General features: G+C 44.9%; 3 protein-coding genes and 1 long non-coding RNA gene across 5 annotated transcripts; 2 read left to right on the top strand and 2 right to left on the bottom strand.

The window, feature by feature from the left end:
• Positions 1–712: 712 nt before the first annotated feature.
• Positions 713–4623, bottom strand: ftsj1 (FtsJ RNA 2'-O-methyltransferase 1). Of its 2 annotated transcripts, none has more exons than XM_046393374.1 (11): positions 4514–4623; positions 3859–3996; positions 3693–3762; positions 3373–3475; positions 3188–3266; positions 3023–3075; positions 2896–2949; positions 2303–2405; positions 1993–2076; positions 1698–1801; positions 713–1196 (listed from the first exon to the last, which is right to left on the bottom strand). In XM_046393374.1, exons 2-11 carry the CDS (start codon positions 3977–3979, stop codon positions 1023–1025), a joined length of 945 nt encoding a protein of 314 aa, XP_046249330.1. In that variant the 5' UTR covers positions 3980–3996; positions 4514–4623; the 3' UTR covers positions 713–1022. The 2 variants fall into 2 exon arrangements, with proteins under 2 accessions (XP_046249330.1, XP_046249329.1); XM_046393373.1 differs by lacking the exon at positions 4514–4623 and adding an exon at positions 4130–4448.
• Positions 4624–5284: 661 nt separating this feature from the next.
• On the bottom strand, positions 5285–9416 carry LOC124061502 (serine/threonine-protein kinase pim-3-like). The gene is made up of 6 exons (XM_046393372.1): positions 9147–9416; positions 8406–8515; positions 7493–7543; positions 7022–7385; positions 6449–6625; positions 5285–6323 (listed from the first exon to the last, which is right to left on the bottom strand). The coding sequence occupies exons 1-6, from the start codon at positions 9217–9219 to the stop codon at positions 6136–6138; spliced, it is 963 nt and encodes a 320-aa protein (XP_046249328.1). The 5' UTR covers positions 9220–9416; the 3' UTR covers positions 5285–6135.
• On the top strand, positions 7358–13937 carry LOC124061504. Its single transcript, XR_006843764.1, has 2 exons — positions 7358–7481; positions 13446–13937. It is a non-coding gene; the product is annotated as an uncharacterized LOC124061504 (long non-coding RNA).
• kbtbd13b (kelch repeat and BTB domain containing 13b) lies at positions 10269–13937 on the top strand. Its single transcript, XM_046393371.1, has 2 exons — positions 10269–12897; positions 13449–13937. Exon 1 carries the CDS (start codon positions 10943–10945, stop codon positions 12380–12382), a length of 1440 nt encoding a protein of 479 aa, XP_046249327.1. The 5' UTR covers positions 10269–10942; the 3' UTR covers positions 12383–12897; positions 13449–13937.
• Positions 13938–18648: the final 4711 nt, after the last annotated feature.

Raw genomic sequence — 18648 nt, 5'->3', positions numbered from 1 at the left:
TATTGAAAAATTCTGAGATCTTTCTAGACCTCACCCCAGCGTTAAACCTGGCGTTAAACTTTAATTATCTGTTCCAGTTTGTACATATTATGTACTTGTTATATGTTGTTATTATGAGTAATAAAGGATAAAAAGCCGCTATGGCGTTTGTGGGTGTGGGGAGGATTTAACATTCAAGCATCTCCCTGAAACAATACATGTATTCAAATTTGGGGGCTGATTCAAAACAAACTAGGCTAAAGAAAGACTAACTGAGGACTTTTCCTTTTTGTGTGTGCTGCTACATTCCTGTACCGTATTTTACTTCTAGAGCCACTGATGAAATGTTGTTTAATTTCTTATGGAAAAATAAGACAATTATTAAATTGTAAACTTTCATGAAACCAGCAATGAGAATCTGTTAAAACCTGTAATCAAGTTTAATACTGTTCTTAGCAGAAAGAAGTATTTAAGCATTTAATTCTTCACTTCCAGCACTCTTAGACTAAAGATCATCGTTACTTTGAGCTCAGTTCAGCTGTTATTATTTTATTGGGTTTAAATTCCTGCAGGTAAATCTCTGTTGTAAAGAAAACTAAACCAACATCAAGTCAGCAGCATCACAGCAGATGCCAGCACGACGAGGGGGTTTACGAGGGGGTTTACTGCACGTTGTTTTTTAGTAAGAGTTTAATCAGTCTTAAAATATCATTCATGCAAACCACAATGGGGATTTTCCTCCAAGAAACGATCTTTATTTTTAAAATATAAAATGTTTACACTTCCTCAGTTTGACAGATGAAGGGTCTGTCACAAAGTATTCCACATAAAAATCAGCCAAAACATTAAAAACATGCATCACCCGACTGGAACAACATCAGTAGGCTAAACATGTCCTGGTCCTGTCTCGGTGGTGGACCCACAGAGAAGAAACTGGCGTCCGGGGTCTCATCAGACAGAAGAACCTTCCCCGTCCTTTCATGATAACAATGTCCTCTTTCTCCTGTTTTTTGTTTTCCACCAATTAGCAGCAGTCAGACGGATCAGGAGGACTCGGCCGGTGGCTCCGTCTCGTCTTGGCTCTGGCTGGGACAGTTGGACAGAGCGTCCTCTCTGGAGAGCAGGTTGTTTTTGCGGAGGTGGCAGGCCTGCTCGTAGGGGGGTCGTATGGGCGGCTGGGCGGGGGGTGTGTACTGATACTGTTTACCAGCATCCAGCTGAAGAAAGAACACAGTTAGAATAAATTAGCGCATTAGAATACATTGAGGGTTTTCTTTGATGGATTTGGTTCTTAAGGTGCAAAAATCCTGGAACATGACAACCATTCCTGAATTTTCACCTGAACTGACCAACTGAGGTCCATCAAATGTTCTTATGAAGGTTGGCTTTCATGTTTCTTCAAATTCAAAACACCTTATGTGCAGATTATACTTCAGAAATATCTTATATATATATAATATATTGCAATCAATTTAATTATCCATGAATCATCCCCTGAAAAACCCAGTAAAATACCTTCAACGTGTCATTATTAACAGATTTAAAATGAATGGATTGAATTTCATCGTGAAAATAAACGTAGTGTGAAAATCACAAGAGATGCAATCAAACAGAAATCAGGAAGACAGCAGTTAAAATGATAAAAATGACTGAATCAGACTCATTTTAGTGTAAGAATCATGTTTGTGATTGAACCAGCAAACGCTGCACCTCCTCACCTGCAGAGGGTAAGTCCTGTCCGAATCGAAGGCGCTGAGATCTCCACACGCCAGGAAGGGAACGATGACACGGTTTGGACCCTCTAACTGGTTAAAGTCCACATCTGGAGGACAGGGAGCAGAACCCGACTGAGAACAGATCGAGGAGAACCAGGACATGCAGGGAAACTACGGACTGATCCGTACTGGATTTATGTTTCAAATGATTTTGATTCAAATGACCATAATCTGTTCTGAGAGCATCAACACAAGACATCCAGTTAGAGACCACAAAGGGAAAAGGGCTCCTGGTTACCGTAGGAATGATCCAGCAGAGGGTTGGACATGTTGGGGACGTAACCCTCAGGAGGGGAGTAATTCTGACACACCACGAAGGCCTCTGCACACAGACGGAGCACACAGCTTCACATGGGGGTGAACGTGGCAAAATCAAGGCATGATTCAATTAGTTTTTACTTTGGATTAAGATCGTTTTGGGATACGTTCTGCGTGACTAAAACAGCGGCTCATTTCTGTCCCTGGACTGGAGCCAATAATACAAACGTCTCAGATGTCCAAACAGTCACAGCATGAGTGTGATTGGTCAGCAGGGGGCAGCAGCTCACCAATGCTGGAGTTCCTGCTGCTGCGGGGTTTGGCGCAGGTCACACCAGTGAAGAAGATCTTCAGCTGAGAGTAAAGCAGAGTCACGTCTTTACCTCTGAAGATCTGAGACACACAGGGCAGGACGGGGTTAATACAGTCTCATGTTCCTGTACAGGTGCACTGCAGGTAACATGCAGTCATGTTCTGTGTTCCTGTAAGCAGGCCCGGCAGATTCTGATTTTGCATCCAGATGGAAAGAGGAAAAGATCTGAGTGACTCTGAATGAGTGTTCATGGTTCAGACACCAGGAGCTGCAGTCACAATCGCGGCTCAACGGGCTCATGTTTCAGATGGAACCGCAACTAAAGTCACATCCACATGTAGATCTATGGGAAAGAATAAAGACTGGCACTGAACTTAGCGTGAAGCTAACGGTCCGATCAACCTTAGTGTTACTGTACGGGAGCCGCCGATAGCTCGTTCACTGATACAAGTACGGACAGAAGGTGCAAACTCTAAAAACAAATAAAATATTTAAATGTGACACCTCACCAAAGAAAGAAGCGATTGTGGAGAGCAGTCTGAGAGAGTGTTTGGATGAAGTTAAGCTCACCTTGGCTACAAACGTCCCTCCAGGTTTCAGGACGTGAGTCGTGATGTTCAGAGCCTGACGGGAAAAAACAGCCGTCAGCATGACGCCACAGACCTGCGGGTTGTTAAAAACACACCGCTGTACTTACAGCCAATAGGAGCTGAGCCTGGATGTACTCATCCACATCATGGAGTCCAGTCACTACGGAGACACAACAGGAAATATTAACTCCTGACACCTGAGTGAAAACATTAAAAGGCAGATGAGAGAGACTTGAGAGCAGGCAACGACAGACAGGAAGTGAGCGTCTCACCATCTGGAGCTCCGTCACACACCACCAGGTCGGCCGGCTCACCCTCAAAATGACGAATTATCTCCTGTGCCGTCGACACCTGAGAGGAAGAAGAGGTCATGTGATGCATTTTCAGTGGTCGCTGGTTTTCCACGACTCTCTTATTTAAAGGATTGCTTGTCCTGCTGAGTCCATCTTGTCCAAACCTTGGTGATGTCTCCCTGGATCTGAGTGACTCCTGGCAGAGGAGCCATGGCCTGTAGGTCCACTGCCACGATCTTCACCTGCTCGCCTTTCTCCTCCGGCCCTCTGAGCGCAAAAATAAAAGAAATGCAAAGCTGCAGCATCACAGGAAAACATCTCCTTAAGATAAGATAGGGCTCCATCAGTCCCGCAGTGAGGGAAATTCTCATAACACAAAATTAAAAATATTTTATTGTCTTATGAGAGTAATTTAAATTGTATCCACGCAGATGATTTCTGTCCAGTTGAGCATACCATCATTTAAAAAAGAAGCAAGCAAAACCTGAGTTTCCGACTGAGGACTTGACTCCAGCTGCCAGGAGCTGCACACAGATCCACTGCTCTGTTCACACCTGACAGCGAGAGAACAAAACAACCTTTATGTATTCCTGACAAATCAGACATTTATTAAAAGACGGCTTATGAGCAGAACCAGCTGTGGGTCTCACCTGAGAACAGGCTGAACTCGTGATCGAGCTGCAGCAGCTTGAAGGCGCTCCTCGCTCTCCAGCCCTCCTCTTTGGCCAGACGGTAGTAAATGTCCCGCTTGTCTTTGGAGGAGCGACCCATCCTGACCTCCGAGTCCTCTGGTGGAGAGCAGGCACACCGAAAGAGAGAGGATCAGTAACAGGCAAGTGAAGTGCTTTCTCTTCTGTCAGTCAAATCACTGCCACGAAATGATGGATTATTTGTGGGCTTCAGCTAATGGTCGTTAATTACATTGACCGATCACCACCATGAACGATTGTGAGATGACTAAGATATCACGACAGTCAGCGGTGTTTGGTTGATTCGGTGTGAGCCGTATTGAAGAGCACTTCGAACTGATTTTGAGCATACATTTAGTTGTAACTAAAGACCACTGCTATCGTGTTGTAGACCGCTTAACGTGGTTAATTCACCTTTTAAATGGGGTTTGGCGTGACGTGCAAAAGAAACGGTGTATTTCATGACCGTCGGAGCTTATTGTTCAGGGTCAGGTCAGTGAACGTCTCTGCGTTAGACGTATACGCATTTATAGTAAACAACACACGTGACACAGCACCATCACATCGAATTTAAACAGAATTTATGAACCACTTACGATCTCACAGTCTTACGTACCGTTCACGTGCTGTTCCGGTGTTGACGATGAGAGGACCCCTGTCCGTGGTTGTCCCACAGGCGCCTGTTCAAAATGACGTTGAGTATCCCAGTAAAAGATTCAATGGTTCTTTTACAGATAGAACACAATAATAACAATAAGATACTTTATTATATAAAGTTATATACTTTATTATAATGATACATATGTTAGTGTTGATGGACTCGATGTATCTAAATATGTATTTCAAATGATAATTTCCGTCTCTTCACGCGATTCCACACGTTATAAACATCAAAGCCACTGTAACAATCCAAGAAAGACAAAAGAAATAACAAATTAATATATTACATACTTAGGAATAACTTAATTTTAAAATATTGAAAAAAATGCTGTGTAGGTGTTCTCTGCGTGGTGGCCACACGGTGTCGCTGTTGATACATTAAATCGCTTTCTGTATAAACTGACATCCTGAAAAAGGAAAGATTTGGATATACTCAGCCCATGTAATGGTTAGAAATGTGAAAACCCCAAAAATGTATCCTGTTGCTGTCATATACAGATCAATTTTCTGATTAAGTCATCAATTAAGAGTGTGACACATTTTTACAAAATAAAAAAAAACATTCAGCAGTTTTGAAATATTCTCATTAATAAACTCAGAAGTAAAAAGTTTAAGCAAGACAATTTACTGACTATTTTTTCTCCCTAAATTTGAACAGGTCACAAACCGTTTTTGAAGGTGGTCTGAAAAAAATGTATTTATTTTCCTCCTGTATTAAGGACTGATGTCAGTGATGTGAATCTGTGGGTATTTTTAAGGCAACATGTTGGTACAGAGTGAAGTGACAAGCTTGAAAAACATAACACAAAGAATCAGTTTACCTACAAAAGCTTTAATTTGGAAAACAAATTGAAAAAATACTTTACTCCCCTTAAGAATTGTAGATTTTGAAACCAGCAAAAACTGCAAACATCATAATAAATTTTAAACTGTTAAACTGAACATGAGAAAAATTTAAAAGAAAAAAAAAAGGAAACAGCTTAAATAAATAACCACATTACGAGGAATGTCTCTTTACTAAATAAATACAAGAAAAATGTACAAAAAAACAAAACATTTCAAAACTGACATTTGCATTGACTGTGCATTTTACACTGACAGCGAGGACGGACTGTGGAACCAGAAAACATGGACGTCTTCACACTCAGGTTTAACTGAGAGTTAATCCGACACGCTGAAAAACAACCTGGCAGATTTCTTCTGTGATTTTACCACATTTTTATTTTAAACCACAAGAACTCTTTGGGTCAGAACTTTATTACGTAGACTAAAACAACCTCTGAAGAACAGTCCACACCGACTCCCCATCTGCAGCTCCGCCCACTGCTTTCGGACTCAAGGCACTGAAACAGGAACACCAGGTACTGAGGCTCTCCGAGAGCAGCTTCGCCGCTGAACAGGAGGGGGCACCGTGGAGCCGCACAGCGTCAACCTCATCCTGAACGCGACCGCCACTCGCGCCCACACCTCTGAGTGACCGCACTGCAATCACAAGGTGACTCATGTCAAACACACCACCAGGGGACAGCTGTCCAACCAAGTCCAAAGCACATCCCCTGGCAGCTTCTTTTTGACCAATCAGAGGCTCTGCTGGCTGGAGGTAGAAGACGAGGAGGAGTCGGCTGTGATGGGGTGAAGCGTGACGCCTCCTTCATCTGTCTGCTGGCCATCACTGCTGGTCAGCCAGGGGTGGAGGAGGATCTGCTCCAGGGTTGGCCGGTCAGAGGGCTGCTGGCTCAGACACCAGCCAATCAACTGCTCGCACTCTGTGACAGAAACACAATGAGGTGAAGAAGAACTGACAGGAAATAACACGCTACGGCTTTAACACTACTGCACCCTCCCACAACACAGAAATCAGTCTAAACCCCGACGGCGCTCTCGGACTGACCTGAGGACACTTTTCGTCTGAAGTAGACGTGTCCTCTCAGGATCTCCTCGTCCTGTTCAAAGGGAATGTCCCCACACACCATGTCGTACAGCAGCACACCGAGCGACCAGACCGTGGCAGAGTGACCGTGGTACCTGCGAAACCGGATCCACTCTGGAGGACTATACACCCGAGTTCCTGGAAGGAGGAGGGAGGTTGAGGTTTTTAAGATGTTCAGCAGCATCATGCTGCTCGTTAGCTATGGCTGCCGGTCACGAGAGTCACTGTAACAGAGCTGGTGCATGATGGGAAGGCAGCCTCCAGGCCTACATTCTGGATTCACAGTTTGTACTCCTGTTCTTATAAAGACCCTCACTGACAGAATCTCCAGATCCCTAAAACCAACTCCCAACCCTGTAAAGCTCTTCAGGGAAGTGAGGACTGCACAAACATTCCTTACTTATGAAACTTTCAAAGTCCTAACTTTTCAAAAATGGTTTACTTGTTTAAAAGTTCGCTCTTATCCACATGATGTACAACACAACGCAGTAACTGGAGTGCAGCTCTGAGATGACATCACACGATCTGACTCACCATCGAACTCGGTGTAGGCGGCGTCCTTGAGGAAGGCCCCCGAGCCGAAGTCAATGAGTTTTATCTGTCCGGTCCTCAGGTCCACCAGCAGGTTCTCGTCCTTGATGTCTCGGTGGACGACGCCGCAGGTGTAGCAGTGACGCACGGCTTCAAGCACCTGCAGGAAGAAGCTGCGCGCCGCCGCCTCGTCCAGTGCGCCGCGCTCCGTGATGTAATCAAACAAGTCCTGTCCCAGCTCGGGACGCTCCATCACCATCAGCCAGCCGTCCGCCCGCTCGCACCAGTCCAACAGCTGCACCACACCGCCAAAGGCCCCGTCCACCTTCTTCAACAGCACGATCTCCAGAGGAACCACCACGCCACACTGTCGGAGCATCAGATGCAACATTTAAAGATGTCTTCATCACACTCAGCCTCTCAAGCGAGAGGATTTGTACAAAGCAGTTGGGTTCATCTGCAGGTAAATCTCACCAGAGAGCCCCACTCGTTCACTCTGTCCCTGCACACGTGCTTCACCGCCACCTGCATGTCAACGCAAACATCATCGTCATCATACAGGATGTTTAAACGCAACACACAACGTGAGGGCTGCTGAACGCAAATTACATCCGGTCTCAGCAGCCATAGTTAAACTTTGTGACTGCGTACAGTAACATGAAGGTTTGCTGCCACAGAGGTTGAATTTTCTTTATATGAACAAAATCACTTTACCCACCAGTTAAGGTCATAAAGTAAACAAAGAAAATAATTCGTGGCCCAAAAGAGCATAAAGCAAAACAGGGGGATTATTATTTTTGGAATGCAAGAGGAGAGCCTCACACACCACATTTCTTTGTGAAAACAAAGACCACATGCCAGACAGGACTGTACTGCGTCAAGTTACACAGCAAACAGCGAAACCGGAAGTACGACAACCAACACTGCCTTCCAAATAAAAGCAAAGCGTCAGGCTATGTTAAGCTCTTGCCGGGTAGAGTAGCTGCGATACTCTGAACGTGTTAGTCCACATTTACACTCGCAGTTTTTGACTATTGTAATATACATCCAAACCATGGTTAATTGAAAAATAAATTAAAACTTTATACACAAAAATTAAATATGCAGAAACATCACAATTATGTAACCAATCATTTGAAAAGAAAGAAATACAACTGCCTAATTAAAGAAAGAGCTCCAAAATAGCTAAATGAACCTGAAACTGTTTTGTGAAACTTATTTTCTCCAAAGAAAAAGGGGGCTCTGAAACAATGTTTTTGAGGACTTTAGTTACGCTTTTATTTGCAAAGGCCAAACCGGAAACGCGGCCGCTTGTCTGCGTGTAACTTGACGCTGCGAGCCGCAGCCATGTGGTGGGACCAAAACAAAGCGGCTCGTCCGCTCTTACCGGCAGCCCGTCCGCGAGGCGCACCGCAGAGTAGACGGTGCCGAACCCTCCGCTGCCGAGCACCGAACCCAGCCGGTACAGCTTCTCAAACGGCTGCTTCTCCGCCTTGGCTGAAAACACAAAAGCAAATGAGATCTGATTTCTGCGATTCGGACGGTGAGCGTCCGTTTCGCGTTCCGCCAAAATCTGACCCACCGCCCCCCTTCACAAAGACGTCTCTGTGTTCACGTGTGTCCTCGGCGTGTTTTGCGGTTTTACACATATCTCGTAGTATTCTGATTTCGTTATACATTAATACATTAAACTGTTAGGAGAATAAACACAAATTTCCGACTAAACGCACACGATCACGCGACCAAATGTCCCGAGACGACCCGGTCTCGTGTCAGCAGTTTAAAAATGGAGGACCGTTAACAGTAACGTGATCATCTGGAGTATCAACTCTTTCACCTTAAGTGTACAAAAACAAAAGAAAAAATGTCGTTTAAACAGAGAAAATAAGACTTTTACTGCACATTTTGGCCCAACATCTGGCTTTCAAAATGGCACCAGGTAGTTTTACTTAAAGGACCACTGGAGCAGAAGAAGCAATGCGGCCCGTCAGACCTGATGAGGGGGTTCAGCTGCGGTAAAGCCACTCGGAGACCGGACTGAGCCTATCAGAGGGGACCGGCTCAGGTGAGCTCATGAGACCGTAACCAGGTGACAGAAAGCGGCGTGACGCCGGCACGTCGTGGTTACCTTGCTGGAGCTTCGCCGGCAGATCCATGCTGGACGAGATGTGAGAGAAGGAGCTCAGCTTCGAGAGCAGCATGCTGCTCGTAACTTCTCCCAAAAGATGAAAACACCGGAAAATATCAGCGTAGTAAAGCCCCAACGATCCCCGGCGCTTCTCACGACCGAAACAAGACGGAAACCCGATAGCAATCCATCGATAGTCCACTCCTGTACCGGGAGAACAGTCGATCCTGCCCCTGCAGCATCCGGACAAGCGCGCCAGTCTGCCTCTCAACCTGCCGCTGCCAATATTTACACAGATCACATAGATCCCTCCGCCTGGACATTAAATAACACCACGGAACCTGCAGCGTCATACCCGAACTGCTTGCTCCCGGATGAACGGGGGGCTGCCGAGTCGTATCAGAATTACGATTCAAAGGGAATTTTAAGTCAGTGGCGTGAAAGAGAAGCTCAAAATCAATGCGAAAACACACGGACTAGTTTTACGTAGTAGAACAGGCGTAGGGATGCGATGGTGACTACGGCAGTGCTGCGGCTCTTCAAAGAGAAGAGAAGCTTCCCAACGATCACTTCAATTATCTTGAAATAACAGCCCAATAAAACAATATAAATACAACTTTATAAACATAATTTATTGTTTACGTTTCAGGTGAACCCCTCAGCCTGACTATTTCACCCTGCAGTTTCCAACAATTCCCAGGATTCCTTTCAAAACACCCCGGGACACTTTGATGTGAAGATTTTAATGTGCTGATGTCTGATGATTATCAGTCATGTTCTCCTGGAGTCTCCTTACTATTCATTATTGTTCACTTTTTATAGGGTCTGACATACTTTATATCCTGAAATTCAGCACAAACTCAGTTCTTATTTCAAAATGCAGAGTTCTTCACACTGAGCTCAGCACGGTCGTTGATTGTTTTGGCCTTTTGAGGGCAGTGCAAAAAACAACAACAAGCACAGATTCTAACCTCTTCACCTTCTTTTCCCCCTAAATAACCTGTCGTACTTCCATTTGGTGTAAGCAGCGCCACGAGCAGGGCTTTGCCTGTGTAATCTTGCAGTTTTGCACTGTTTCCTCTTATGGGCCTTGTTGTGTTTTGCGGAGCAGCACCTGCAGCTGATTGGACGGATCAAAGAGGCAGCGCAGTTTCCACAATCCCATCTGTGTGCTCACAAGCTGAAAGAGCCGGTGGGATTGTTTTGAGTGAGGAGGCCTTGGCTTGGTCACATGAGCCTCTGAGCCCAGATCTGGGTCAGTCCCTCCTCCCTCGCTGTAAGTGAATGTGAAGACGCAGAGTGACAGAAAACAGATTTAAAACGCGGAGCTGCCGTCGCTATCTGGAGACAAACGTCTGAAAACTGACCTGAGTTCACATCCAATCAGAGAGACTGGCTTCATGATCAGGATGTCCCTGTAATCACATCACAGCTTGATTTGTACATAACCATGCAAGGATTTCACAATACATTCGATTTCAGCTCAGTGTTGAGGGAGGAAAGGAGGTTTTAGTGTGCTGGTTGAACTGGCTGACCGCTCACAGCAGCAGATATCTCTAACCCCGTGTTCTCCTGCTGTCCACAACATGAAGGTGACTCAGCTCATTTGTTCTCTTCTATGTTTAGCTGCGTCTATTTTAAAAGCTGTGAAACAACTGAGGCTGCCCAAAGAGTGAAGCCGCTTCACACCAAGTCACTTCTCTCCCAGTCAGCTCCAGGACTTCTGAAGACGTCCGAATCCCTCGTGTGTCTTCCACGGTGGACATTTTCTTGAGCGTCGCTGTCAGAACAGAGTAATGTCAGCGCTCAGCAGCGACGCAGGGGATGGCAGCAGCTGTGACCGTGCAGACGAAAGACATCTGCCATGTTCAGCCTCTGGACTCGTCTCGGCTAAATTAACTATCGTGGTGGGAGACACGCACTTCTCTGAGGAGAAGATGTTACTTGTTCAAAGTTGTGACTATTTCCAAGCTCTGTATCGTTCTGGGATGAAAGAGTGTTGGCAGGAAGAAATCCACCTCAAGTCTCTGCGTGCTCGAGGATTCCTTATTGCTTTGGCGGTTTTACGAGGTGAGATGCCCGCCCTGGACGGGGACGACATTGTCGAGGCCATCGAATGTGCCGCTTTCTTGCAGGTGGCGCCGCTCACTAAGCATCTCATTAACATCGTTGACTCTGACAACTGTTTGCTGATGTGTCACACCGCTGCAACCTTCGGCCTCATGGACCTTTATCACGCTGCTGCGCTGTTTATCCGAAACATGTACGCCGACCTGGAGGCAGAGGTCAGGAAAACCTTTCCGACCGAGCTGATCTCCTACGTGGAATCTTTGAGGCCGAGTGTTTTCGTGGCTGTGGGGGCTCATGTGACCTGCGGTGTGGATGAAACCGTCCACGCTGCCTGCAGGACGATCTGCTACCTGGATGAAACGGGCAATAACTGGAAAGTATTAGCAGATCTTCCACTGCAGGCCAGCACGTCCATGGCAGGAGTGGCTGTTTTAGACAACAAACTCTACATAGTCGGAGGAGTTCATGGAATTCATAAACGAGTCGTGGATTCTTGTTTCTGCTACAGCGTTGAAAGCAACAGATGGAGCAGGATCTCCAGCCCATCACAGCTGCGATACAATCTGAGCCTTGTGGGCGTAGATGGTCACCTTTACGCCATCGGTGGAGAGTACGAGCGAACGGTGATGTCAAGTGTGGAAACATATGATGTAACTTCAGGAAAGTGGGGGTTTGCTGCTCACTTACCTCGACCAGCAGCGGGAGCAGCGTGCACCAAAGCCATGAGCAGGATATTTGTGTGCTTGTGGAGGCCAATGGAGACCACAGAGATCTACGAGTATGTCCCAAGACGAGACGAGTGGCAGCTTGTTAGCACCCTGACCAGGCACCAAAGCTATGGCCACTGCATGGTCGGCCACAGGGACAGCCTGTACATAATAAGAAACGGGCCGTCCGACGACTTCCTGAGATGCCTGATGGATTGCTACAATCTGACCTCAGGCCAGTGGTCGTCTCTGTCCGGACACTTCGCCAACAGCAAGGGTTCGCTGTTCACGGCGGTGGTGAGAGGCGACTCTGCTTTTACAGTCAACAGGAGCATGACTCTGGAGTACGCCATTGACGGTAAAACATGGAAGCCCCGACGACAGATGAAGGGTTTCCCCAGAAGTGGGTCTGTGTGGACCTTTCTACTCCAGCTGCCAGACGCTCTCAGGCATCAGTAATTGCTTCATTTGCTCTGGGATGAATTGGACTGTCAACATCTGAGCTATTTGTTGAGCTCTGGAAACACTGTATTATGAAGTCAGTAAAGGAACAGGTCAGTCTGTTTCCCCTGTGAATAACATTTCCCACGCTGCTGCACCTTTGGGGTGGCGGTTGAGGTAGGGTTTGGTTTAAAATTAGGGGAGAGTGAAACACAGATCGATGGGGAAACAGACTTAAACACAACAGAGGCCACATTTACTTGCGATGATACATTTTGGTTTACACTCAGCCGCGTGTCTCTCTTGGCCAGATCATAAATCCGAAGACCATGCAACGCGGCCAGGCTTGGTTTTCCCAGGCTACATGCAAATCAGGGTCAGTCCATCACCACCACCCTCTACGCTGGCCAAGATGACTCACGTAACTTCAGCTGCCTTCTTAGCACACAGAACAGATCCTGTGATTGATTACTAACGCAGTTACAGCTGCTGTAAGGAGCAAAGATTGTGTTCATCTGAAACTACCTCCCCAGGTGGTTCCAGTCACATTTCAGTACACAACTAATACTTATGAGATACATTTAAAAAACTGTTTTTGATATCAAATATCAGCTGTCATATCTGGCCGAGTATAACACAAGCAGTCAGATGTTCATCTTTTGGGTTAGACAAAGTAATTCAGAAAATATGGGATGTTGTGCAAGATTTGAAGTTAGAAACTCTCAATCCTCTGAGAAACTTTTGCTTCATGGCATGGCTAGTAATATTTACCTGTGTGTGTGATTACTGCATTGTGTCATTAGCCTCGTTGTGATGTTATATCCTGTATATTTACTCTCTTTTGTCGATTTTGTTCACAATGAGACTCCCGTAATTAACTAAGATGATAATAATTTGTTTGCATGAAGACTTGTTTTGTCATTTTCGGGAAAAGGCACAAAATGAATTACACCCTCCATCATTATAAGGCTGTGATTGTGATAAATCTGATTCGTCTCCTGCAGTCAGAGTGTCTCTCAGTGCTGCTGGCTCCATGTGAACTCCAGTGTTTGTCCTCACACAGAGCTTCTGTTTCCTGCAGCAGCCTCTGTTTCCTCTTGGCACTGAGCGATGATGTCGATGGAGGTGAACGGCAGGCAGAGCCAGGCACCACGGGCAGCCGGGCGGGACGCCAGCAGCAGGCAGCGATGCTAAATCTGACCCAGTAATAAAGAGAGGGAGGCCAGGGTCAGGCCAGGACACAGAGCTCGGGCCGACGCCCTCTGCAACCTCCAGAGCTTTGACTCAGTGATGGATGAGCGTCTGACTGTGGACATTAATCAGGTTATCAGAGTCTGACCACTTGATGTGAGTCTCCGCCATAAGCTTCGCTGTCATTTCAAATGATCTGCATTTGTTAGACCTGTTGTGCTGCACTTTGTTTAGTTCAGGTTTTTCTTCAAAATCAAAGTGCTATTGTTGCCATACTGGATCCGTGTTTTTCATTGGCTTTGAGCTAACTCTTTCTGTACGTCAGATGGTAACATTTAAATATTGTACATTGTTACTCACAAATGAAAATAAGTAAATGTTAGCTCGGTTGTTAGCCGATATTTGATCACCACATAAACAAGGTCTACAGAGCTCTCATGTTCATCTGTGCAACGTCGGATGAAACTGAAGCCCCGCTGCCTCCACAGGCTGACAGACTGGGAGTGTGTGAGGGTTGTGTCTGGCTCTTCTGCCTCTACCAGTTCACACACTTTCCGAGAAAACATCAGATGGAAAACATTCTTCTGGTCGCGTAACGGGCAAGCGTGTATTTGTTTTGACTGCAGGTTGAGGTCAGCGAGGTGACATACGGTTTATGATCTCTGTGTTTACATGTGATGTGTTTTTATCTAGTGCTGCAGAGGAACTGGGTCAGACTAAATACAGCCTTTACACACACACAGATTGGTGTTTCCATCACTTCTGGGGACATTACATAGGCTTCCATTCATCTTCAGGACGCCAACTAACCCTAACAATAAACATTACTTTCTAACTAACCCGAACCTCAACCCAACCTCAAAGCAACTCTTCACCCCAGTATTTAATGATTCATGTTGTGGGGACTTGCATTTTGTCCCCTTTAAGTAAGATGGGTCCTCACAATGTGACTGTGTAGACAGATTATTGTCCCCACAACTACAGGAATACACGTCCACACACACACACACACACACACACGTCCACACACACACACACAGACTGCCGGTCTGAAGTGGTGATGTCATTGTTGCTGTTCAGGGTTCAGTTTCATACAGGGAAATGTCTTTTTCATAAATTCACTAACCCTGTGTGAGGTGAAGGAAGAGTGTTTAATCAGGGTTAAGTGGGCTAACATGTTGACAGGAAGTCATCAGTAAAGCCTGAAGCTCAGGTGACCTTCGATGCTGCGGAGGCAGTGACACAGCTTGAACTTTGACCTCCACATAGCAGCTTTTAGAAAACACAAACTCTCTTCAAACTGACCTTTCAGACAGACAGAGAAATCTTTTCTTTTACTCACTCTAATTTAAACACATTGTTTTATATCTGTGGACAAGCTGCCATTGCTGACTGATTTTCTCAGGTCTTCACACACACACATGAATTGGACATGAAGAGGCTTGTCCATCAGGACATCAAACCCACCACCCCACCAACGTCTCGTCTTTACTGCCTCCAACACAAACACGAGAGCTGTCTCCTCATCACCAGCATCAGCATGCAGAGTTCAGACTTTCAGTCCATAAATGGTTGTTTCTCTCAATGAGGAAAAAGAGCCTATTTATAGACTGCATGAGTGAGGCAACGTGAAGTTGGTCTTCTTTAAACAAATGTGGCATTAAGGAGGCTCGGTGGTGTGTGGGGTTTTCTGTGTGTGACTATCGCTCACAGAAGTAAAAAGAGTTTAAACTGGTTGTTACATTTTTAACAGCAGAATCATGGAATGTGTCTGTCCAGATGTGACACATCTGCCTGTCACTACCACTAAAAATTAATTAATTGTTTAATCTGTACAAAACCCAAAGGGTAAAAGCTCTTACCTTAATACATGCCTGTTTCCACTCTTTGTGCTAAGCTAATTGGCTGCTGGCTGTAGCTTTGAGGTTATTTTATTGACATGGACTCAATCATCTCATCCAACTTCTTTCTTTGTGCTTTTCTTTTTTTCTGTTTTTCTCTTTCATAGAATTGCAGCTGCTGTGATTGCTGCCACTCTGAGCCTCCTCTGTGTTTGCTGTAGTAAACTGTGTTTGTGTGTTTGTGTGTGTGTGTGTGTGTATGTGAATTTGGACTCTGAGCCAGTGTGTCCTCAGTTCACCTATGTGCTGCTTCAGCATCATCACAGGCTGTCATTGCTTTTAAAGAGAACGTACGGATCAGTCATTATACCCATTGACTGTATATGAAGATGGACAAAGTGAGAGCAGCACAAAAGCGAAGCCAAAAGTTCTGGTCTGCCCCCTGGTGGCAGTACAGCTCATAAACCCCTCCCTTCCATGATACAGTTATGATAAATCCAGTTCACGTACAGATTTGAATTCCAGATCAATCAGTAAGTTGCTTAGAACCTGATGCAACTGAACCGGTGTGTGCGTGGGAACTCGATACTGCAGCTTCACCCCCCAATCACTGCTGCACAGACTCTGGCTCCAAATGACATCACCAGATGCGAGGACTCGTATGCAGACGCTTTGGCTTCCAGTGAAGTGACTGAAGAGATGAATGGAGACAGAGGGATGGAGAGACAAAAGTCCACACAGCTGGATGAACCTGCTGGCTTCTCCACTGAAGGGCTATGAAGCCAACCCTGAATCACATCGCTCCAGGGTGAGGTCTGGCAGGGGACTTTCTTTGGGTTTAATCATTTTCCTGCTAACTCTATAAAAACAGCACAAAACATTTGGGTGTCCGCATTTTTTGGACAGCATAGCATAAGGGCGTATTCTCTTGAATTATCTCTTTGCAAGTTGATTTTCATAGAAATGACATGAAAACAATGACTGTCTATGTAAATGATGTGCAGGTATGGAAAATATATAGGACTAGGGCTCAAACAAAAAGAATTAAAACAAAATATTGTCCTAAAATCCCACAAATAAATTATTTTTAAAAGTTTAGTCGTACAATTCTGTGCTCTGTTTAAATTTCAGTCAGCAGTGACTCAAATCTCAGTCAAAACACACAAGCAGCCTCAGGCCTGATGGTAACAGGTGTCCCCTCTTTTGTGTCCCTGTGTCCCTTTGTTATAAATGAGACACCACCTCCCCCACTAACCTCCACTTCACCCACCCTCCTACCGTCAGAATAAGCAGACAATGATGTGGGTCTCCCATGAATATTAAATGTATGAATATATTTTAAAACATCAGTCTGCTGCTCTTAACCAGTCTCTGTTGTCAGTGATTTAATGTGTGTGTGTGTGTGTGTGTGTGTGTGTGTGTGTGGGTGTGTGGGCGTGGACAGCCGGAGGGGTGTCGAGGAGGCGTGGCTCAAGACATTTCTCACCAGGCCGCAGACAGCTGATCTTTGACCTCTTAACTCGTCTCAATATGTTTTTTCCCCATTCAGTTGCTATTAGCATGATTAGTGTTGTAGCATCCAGAAGTCTGCTAGGAGCTGAGGTCCATCCATCATCACAGCATGTTGGGTTTCAAGATAAACTGATGAAATAAATCAGGATCATCTACAGAGACGCAGGACATTTATCTCTGTTATCACGGAGCGCCTGGTTAGAGACCATCAAAGACACAATGTGCTTCACGGAAGCTGCAAACACCTTTTTCCAAATAAGTTCTGATGTTGTGAACATCAAACTCAAATTCCAAAGCAGTTTTGCAGTTTTCGGGTTTACTTCCTGGTTCTACGGCTCACTAAACATGTGCACCTACGGGTTCTTCCCTCGGCTCACAGACTGTATGTTGTGGTGACATCGGAAATTATTAAAAGTTTTACAAATATTAAACCTCCATAGATCAAAACTTCATAATAAAAACAGGTATAAGTAACCATGTTGGCAGTCCATGGTGTGGAAATGTGCCTTATTCACATTGAGGACTGTGTATTTTGGTCTGTGTGTTTCTTTTTCCTTGTGTGGCTCTTCCATCCTCCCTCCTCCCATACCTTTCCCTGCATGTTCTGCCTCTGTCTATCTGCCCAGTTTGTTCTGCAAGCTTCCCTTGTGATTGCTGTTGGACTAATTTTTAAATCTTGCAATTAGTCTTTTGGGTAAACTTAACAATTTCAAGTTGGTGCTTTTTGTATTATCATGTCTCATTATCATGTAAATTTTATGATGCAATTTTTTTTATTTGTTTTCGGTATTTGATTATTTGATTAAAATTTCTGTGGTTTTTATATTGAAATACATTTTTGAATTATAATATTTGCGACATACGCGCCAATTTACGGCATTTGCCATTTTGGTTTCTCGCATCAGTCAAGCACAAATTTGTTTTGTTTCAAGCACGCTTATAACGTCTGCTGTAGTTATTATAAAGAAAATACATAAGGACTATAATACACAAAACCGAAACCGTATTGAAGCCACTTGAAGTCGCCTACCGTAACGTAACGCTGCTAGTCGTAAATTTAACTGACCAATCAGCAGAACGCGAGCGTTTTTCCTCTTCAAGGAAAAATGAATGGGCATCAGTACCTTCTTTTTCGATTCTGATATGGAATCGATACTTTATTTGCAAAAACAAAATATAAAATCTGGGCGTTTTGGTCTAAAAGTGCCACTCACCTCCGTGCATAGCACTAACACACACACCGATTTCTGTGTGCACCATCCAAGTATAAATACCCATTCTTGCATATATTTCTAGTCATGGTTTATATTTCCGGTCATCTTCTAGTTATCAAGTTCTGTATATATCCCTCCTCAATTGTCTATATTTTTCAAGGCACAACCTTTTTAAATCTTTTAACTTTTTATCTATTGTTATTTGCATTTACATTTGGCGAATAAAGAGAGTCTGATTCCGATTCTGCATTCCCGTTCATTGAGGACTATCTCGCGAGTGCCCCCTAGGTGAACTGCAGCCAACTTTCAGTACAGTGGCTTTTCATAGGGAGAGGACAGGCTGTCCTCAGAAGGGCTGTACTTAGGCTGTTTTAAATTCCCGTCAACATATTCTGTCAATCCACTGACTGTAAAGATGGATGACATGATAGCTCATCAGCTCGAAACATCATGATTGGCAGCTGAGCCTCACTCGCCATTGGTTCAGATGGGAATATGCATTAAATAATACCCATATCCTGCAAAT

This window comes from Scatophagus argus, chromosome 7 (genome assembly GCF_020382885.2).
Source record: "Scatophagus argus isolate fScaArg1 chromosome 7, fScaArg1.pri, whole genome shotgun sequence".
NCBI classification, from domain to species: Eukaryota; Metazoa; Chordata; class Actinopteri; family Scatophagidae; genus Scatophagus; species Scatophagus argus.
Note: the sequence above shows the minus strand (reverse complement) of the source record. Positions and strands in the feature narration are given on the sequence as shown.